Source organism: Triturus cristatus, chromosome 8 (assembly GCF_964204655.1).
Source record: "Triturus cristatus chromosome 8, aTriCri1.1, whole genome shotgun sequence".
Lineage (NCBI taxonomy): Eukaryota > Metazoa > Chordata > Amphibia > Caudata > Salamandridae > Triturus > Triturus cristatus.
The window spans coordinates 328,206,609-328,213,839 of record NC_140591.1 but is presented as its reverse complement, the minus strand read 5'-3'; the positions used below and the strand labels follow the sequence as shown (position 1 = coordinate 328,213,839).

Here is a 7,231-nt window from a genome sequence, read left to right as displayed (position 1 = left end):
CCATGTTAAGAGAATAAGCAACAATTTGTTGGAAGACATAGCCTGTCCCTATACCTCCGTCTTTGCGCACAGAACAAAGTTGACAAGATAGAAACAAAATTTAAAGGCATTTTTATTACTCATTCAACTCTTGAACTCTAACATGGCATTGTAGAACCTCTGACCACACTATTTCAATTGTATGCCTTCCAATGTGATTAGTTCTCTAGTCAAACAGTTTAAATGCATGCCGTGCCAGCTGCATGGGTCAGGGGGGGGGGGGGGGGGGGGATGGTGAACAATTTGGGCTGGCACGACCCTCAAATAAATTGCTACAGCCCCGATAGGATGTTGAGCATTTCTCTAGAAGAGGGGCTAAAGATTGGCTTTGTGGCCGCCTGGAGTATTTCCAGAACGTGCCTAGACCTGCTCAGGGTCCAGTAAAGAGAAGACTAGCAGAGAGGCTTTCAGAACATATTGCTTTCAGCCTCTCAATTTGACAAATGACTCCAGGAATGTTCAGAGCTGTGATTCCTCAGGTCTATCTGAACTAGCCTCAAAGATTGCAAGTATGATCGAAGACTACAAAGTAAAGACACCACATAGTGGGGATCAAACATAGAAGACTAGAGCCTTCAGAAACAGATTCTCAGGACCAGTCTTCATTAAATATCGATTCCAGTGGCGATGGGAAAAAAGCAGAACAAATGCTGAAAAGGCTTGTGGTGGGGAGGAAATACAGACTATCACATTTCACATCCATAACAGTGAGCTGCAAGTTACATTTTGCAGTATTCTCATGAACGGTGCTGGGGCTCAAGTGCTTCCACTACGTGTTATATGTGCAAAGAACTACCTTTAACAGTCTGAGCTTTGGATTGAAGTACAAAGCCAGAATACACTGTAGTGGAGTAATACCACAAAAAAACGGAACAATAACATATGCACAAAATGGCTATTGTCAGTTACAGATTAATTTGTGTGTTATTTCACGCGAATGCTTCATAGACACCACCTTATGAATCTTAGCAAACAAATAAAAACACAGCCAAAAGGAGTTGAGCATCTGTGACATTTAATGAACAAACAAATGAGTAAAAGTGGTTTTCGTTGAAAACAAAAAAAATATATAAGTAGACACTCCCCTAAGGAGTTTAGAAAATTGGATCCAAACAAATAGGACCAGCATTAACTTAGCGTCAATGTTTCAACAGACAGTGGTGCCTGGTTTTCCTCAATCAGTTTCTCAACTAGTTTGCTTGATGTGGAGTCCCTTTCAGTGTTGGATTTAGGAGGAATATATCCACTGAGACGTGATGCAAGACTTCGCTTTGGACGAGGACGTTTCACCTAAAAAAAATAAAAAAAAATAATAGATAATGAAACAAAACATACTCAAAGATTGTGCATCTGGCTACTTCTGTAACAAACATGCAAGTTTACTATAACATGAATGCAACGTTTATCGCACAGTCCTGGGCCATGAACAATGAGGAAAAGATCCAGGTATGCGGGACATTTGGAAGGACTACCATGCATGAATGCATATATAAATATAAAATGCATATAAATACAAGGATAGTTAGTTGGCAGTTATCATGAAGTAGTGGTAGACCGGTTTCAAAATCAAATTGTCATAAAAAAATTAAATCCATTCGAAATGAGTTTCCCTACCCAATAGGACAAACCCACTCCAAAAAGTTATAGGTTCAATACAATTTTTATTTAGTTTTGAAAAACATAACAATGCGAGAATATCGGCTGTGCAGACATTTAGGAACAAGTGCGGAGATACATTACACTCCCCCCTCATATACAAACAGCAGTTCAACATCATGGCAGCAGACCATAGAAAGACCCCCCCCCCCCCCATCTAGAGCCCACCCTTCTCATCCGCCCGTGCCCACTAAAGGGGAATGACGCAGTCAGGACACACCAACCATGTTCAGCGGACACCCCCATCTTCGGCTCAGCTCCCCCAATGCAGCCCGCCTCGAGAGCGTACATCCCCCAATACCCAACAGGGAGGAATACCAGAGCTACCCCACTCCCGTAGGCACTATTCCGGAACTAGCTCGCGGTGGGGGAAGAGCTCGGGAGGTTAGCGATATAGGTCTTGTAGGGGCCCCAGATATCTTTGGGACGCGCCACTGCAGGGAGGAGACTGGCGTAGATCTCGCTATTCGTGCTGCAATAAGCCATAGACGTGAGCCATGTCCCGGCCGTGGGGGCCGTTCTACCGCCCCAAGGTTTTGCCACCTCACGCTTGGCGAGTAGCAGGCCCAGGGAGGCTAGCCTGCGGACGTTCTTGGGGAAGTTCACTGTGTAGCCCAGTAAAGCAACCTCCGGAGTGGGAACCAGCGTGAGCTCCAACATAACGCCAAGGATCTCATGTATCTGCGTCCAGTACGATTGCAGTCTGGGGCATGTCCAGGACAGGTGTGCAAAGTCAGCGTGTGGTGCAGCGCATTTCCAACATGTGTGTGGGCGCGCGGGGTCAATGGCGTGGAGCCTAGCAGGGGTCATGTAGCAGCGGCGAAGAAATTTATAATGGAGGAGCTTATGTCGACTATTGAGCGATATCGCGTTAGTGACTTTGCAACAAGCAGTCCATTGGTCATCTGTGATCGGCCTACCCAAATCTGCCTCCCAGGCCGCTCTCAATCGGCCATCCTCACATGGAACCAGCGCTTCGCATGCCTTATAAAGCTTAGAAACCATATGGGCACCAGAGTCCTTGTCAATGAGGAGAGTTAGGGGCTCGAAGGATGCTGGCTCGAGAGGGAATCCCGCAATTTCTGAACGAGCCGCACAATAAAGCCGGCGCAGGACAAATTTGTCCATGAACGTGGCCTCACTGAAGCGCTCCTCCTCCGAGACAGAAAATATGTGGCCCCCAGGGTAGAGGACTCCGATCTTAGTAAGGTGAAACTTGGTCAAAGTACGCTGAACCAGCACCTCCCCCGTGCCAGACAGCAATCCGGGGTTGGGAAGTGGAAGAGAAGAGGAGTAGAGGAGAGGCTGGGCTAGATAGCGAGTAAGACGATGCCACGCCCAGCTGGTGGTGGACACCGTTTGAATATCAACTGGGTCCCGGGCAACCCCCTTTGGCAACACAGCTGCCAAACGGCCCGGGAGAACGAAATCCGCCTCGGGACGCAGGAACGGAATACAAGCGTCAGGGTGGTACCAGGCATAGGCGTGCGCACATTGCGCAACCAGATAGTACAAATACAGATCCGGTACCCCGAGGCCGCCCCTATCAGGAGGGAGCGTGAGGGTCTTCCAACCGATCCGGGGGTGCTTCCCGCCCCATACCAGCCTGATCAGCTGGGATCGCAGCGTGGAGAAGAAGGCCCGGGTGATAGGGACAGGGATATTATTGAAGAGGTATAAAAATCTAGGGAGAACTATCATTTTTATGATTGCAATTCTGGCAGACATGGACAGCGGGAGCCTCAACCATCCCTCCACCTGTGTCTCCAGCCTGTCCAAAGCGCGGCCATAGTTGAGGCGGATAAGTTCGTCCGTGTTTAGATGGATCTGTATGCCCAGGTACCGAACCAAGTCAGAGCACCACTCCAACGGGTACTCGCACTGCCATGGGGAGGTGCTGCTGGTTAAGGGGAAGATTACGGACTTATGCCAGTTGATGCCCAGCCCGGAGTGTGCGCCGAAACGAAGGATCTCCCGTATCAGGGGGGCTAGGTTGACCTGCGGTTCTCTTACATACAGTATAGTGTCATCTGCGTAGAGGGAAGCAAGCAAGGGACCCGTCCGGAACTGGAGACCCCTGTGGAGATGGCGCTCCTGGAAATGTCGGATCAAGGGGTCCATGGCCAAAATGAACAGTAGCGGTGAGAGTGGACAGCCCTGCCGCGTACCACGCGTTAAAGAGAAGGGACAGGACAGCGTGCCATTGATACGCAATCGGGCCGTGGGGCGGCTATACAAAAGCCGCGTGGTAGCAAGGAAGTTCTCCGGCATGCCCATACGTTGCATGACGGAGAGAAAGAAAGGCCATTCTAGGGTGTTCGAGGCCTTCTCGGTATCCAGGAGGACCGCCGCCGCAGGCGTGGCTGGGTTAATTCTATGTAGGACCGTGAAAAGCGTTCGCAGATTTAAAGACGTAGAGCGACGCGGGACGAAGCCCGATTGGACGGGCGAAATGATAAATTCCATCAATTGAGAGAGCCTGTTGGCCACTATCTTTGCCAGGATCTTGTAGTCAAAGTTTAAAAGGGAGAGGGGCCGATAGGAGCTACACAACGTCGGGTCCTTGTTTGGTTTTGGAAGTAGAACTATTACCGCTTCGCTGAGGGTAGCCGGAAGGGAGCCGCGCTCCAGCGCCTCCGCATACACCTCTATCAGTTGTGGCGCCAGCTGATCAGAGAAGGCCTTATAAAAATCCCCGGAGAAGCCATCGAGGCCGGGGGCTGTGGACCCGCGAAGCACCTTAATCGCCCCGCGCACCTCCGCCACAGTTATAGGCTCCGCCATGAACTCCTACATGCCCTTATCGAGGAACACAAGTGCGATTTCCGACAAGTAGGCCGCACGAGAGGCTGGGGATTCCCCCAGCTTGGTCTTGTATAGTTCGGAGAAGTAGGTCAGGAATTCGTCTCTGATCTCTGTGGGAGTTGTGCGGAGCGAGCCATCCACGCCCCTCACCTCAACTATTAAGGACTTACCATACGGAGGCCTCAAAGCCTAAGCCAGTGTGCGTCCCGGCCTGTCTCCCTCACCATATCTACGCGTCGTCTGGTACTTCCCAAGATACAGAATCTCCCTGTCCGCAGCCTCCCGGAAGTCAGTCAGGAGGCGAAGCCGCCTAGCGGACACGTCCCCAGCCGGCCCACGCTGCGCCTCAGCATCAATCGACTCTAGCTGTGCCTCCAGTTGCTTAATGGTTGCGCGCAGCGCCTTCAGGACCCCAGAGTGCTTGGCTATGCAGATCCCCCTGATGTAGGCCTTAAATCCCTCCCAGAGCACGGCCTGAGAGTCTACAGATCCTGCATTAATCGTGAAGTAGTCCTCTATCGCCTCGGAAATCTCGTGGACAAATAAGTCATCCAGCAGTGCTCTCCCAGGGAATCGCCACTGTCGCTCAAAACCCTCGGGGCGCGGAACATCCAAGCGGAGCGACACAGGGGAGTGGTCCGAGTACGTTCTAGGGAGAGTAAGGAGCCCACCAAACCATGGGGACAGGCCCGGGGACAGCAGCCAATAGTCAATTCTGGTCCAAGTGTTGTGTTGCCCCGAGAAATGTGTGTAGTCAGTGGTGTTCGGGTTGCGCCTGCGCCAAATATCTACTAGGGAGAACTGGTGACAAAGGTCCAAAAGAGCGCGCCGCGCCCTGGGCTTGGAAGGAGCAGCCCCAGACGTGCTATCCAAATCAGCATCTAGCAATAAGTAAGTCGCCGCCAATAATGAGGCCCGCTGGTTCAAGCGTCGCAAGCTGGGCAGTCAGCGCATGAAAAAATTCCAGGGAATCAGTGTTAGGGGCATACACACATACCAGGAGGACCGCATGACCCATCAACACCCCTCGTACTATGCAGAAGCGACCCTCCGGATCCCCCCGGAACAGCTGGCAGTGAAACGGGACTCTCTTGTGAATCAGCACCGCGGTGCCTCGGGCGTAATTGCTAAAATTGGAGAAGTATCTATGGGCGCCCCAGGAAGCTGCAAAGCGAGCGGGAACAGAGGTGTGTAAATGCGTTTCTTGTAGGAAGGCAATGTCGACCCTGTGTCGATTCAGCTAGTGTAGTACCTGCTTGCATTTTCGTTGATTGTTCAGGCCTCTGACGTTCCAAGACATGAGAGAAAGGCCAAGGGGGGCTTCATGTAAGCCTATGTGTACCGTTGCTGCCATACCACTAGCAATGAGAGCAGGAAAGCAGAAGCGTCTCCGTGTATCCGCAAAGTTACAATCTGACCAGCCATGTCAAGAATATCAAAACTCCCCATCCCGTCCCCCCACCCCCCACCCAGCCACATCACGCAAACATGAGGCAAACCCCAACCTGTGGAAGAAAAACGAAGCTTCAAATAGCAATACCAATGATATACAATTAAACAAAAAATAGGCATTGTAAGCCAAAAATGCTCCCGGCGGTGTCAACCAAAGGGGAATGGCAACGACCCGCCGCCAACCCAGCACCACAGAAAAAGCAAGGACATAGCAAAGTGTCTCGAACTTCCCCATTACAAACAGACAGAAAAAGAAGTCTAAAGCTGCGTTGCGGGCACTGACTCAGCCAGGCCCAGAGCCGGAGAACAGGTCTTGGCTAATCGCAGAACCACTGCGCGAAGGAGTGTCCATCCTCATCGCCCCCCGAAGGGCCCCTGCGTGGTTTATATGTTCGGCAGAACTCCTGTACCGCAGTAGGATTGTCAAATATCCGCGGTCGGCCATCGATGTCAACCCTCAGCCGGGCCGGATACAGCATACCATACTTGAGGCCTAGGTTGCGGAGCGCCGCTTTCGCCCCAACATATTTACGCCTAGCCTCCTGTACCATGGCGGTAAAATCAGGGTAGAACGAGATTCTCGAGCCCTGCCAGGTGATCTCGCCCTTCTCCCTGGCCAGCCGCAGGGCCGTGTCCCGGTCTCGGAAGTTCATGATCCGGGCGATCAGAGGGCGAGGCGGGAGCCCCGGGTTAGGTCGCGGCCCAAGGGAGCGGTGCGCCCTCTCTACCACAAAGCCTGGTGTAAAGGAGTCTCTCCCAAAAATGTCCGACAATAGTTGCTCAACAAAAACATCCAGCCTGCCGGTAGCCGTGGATTCCGGAACCCCAGTGATTCGGACGTTATTGCGCCGACTGCGCGATTCCAAGTCCTCGTTCTTGATGGCCACTTCCTTTAGTATGCGCTCCAGCCGGTCTAAGCGCTTGGTGTCCTGCACTGCGCCATCTTCCACCGCAGATATTCGAGCCTCAGCCTCCCCCAAACGCTTATCGTGGGCCTGGATCTTCGCCCCCATCGTTTCTAACGTTTTGTTCAGGGCATCAAAGCGTCCATCGAGGGCCCTGAATCCAGCACGCATCTCTTGAAGCCAGTCTGGGGATGGAGCAACAGCCGCCGGGCCAGAGGACTGGCCCCCAGCAGGGTCCGGCATGTCCGGGCGATGGTCCGCCTGCTGATCGTGGAGCCTTTCAAAGGGCAGAGTCTTTTGCTTGGGGTCCTTTCGTCCCATGCCCCCACCCGGACAGACTGCTAGTCGCGGGTAGGGGGCCAAAAGGCGGCTTC

General features: G+C 52.2%; 1 protein-coding gene across 1 annotated transcript in view; it reads right to left on the bottom strand.

The window, feature by feature from the left end:
• Positions 1-1,037: 1,037 nt before the first annotated feature.
• GTF3A (general transcription factor IIIA) overlaps positions 1,038-7,231 on the bottom strand; it is a 115,203-nt gene continuing 109,009 nt past the window's right edge. The window contains exon 8 of the mRNA XM_085621629.1: positions 1,038-1,329. Within this exon, the coding sequence (XP_085477755.1) occupies positions 1,168-1,329 (162 nt within the window). The 3' untranslated portion in view covers positions 1,038-1,167. The remainder of the gene's footprint in view (positions 1,330-7,231) is intronic.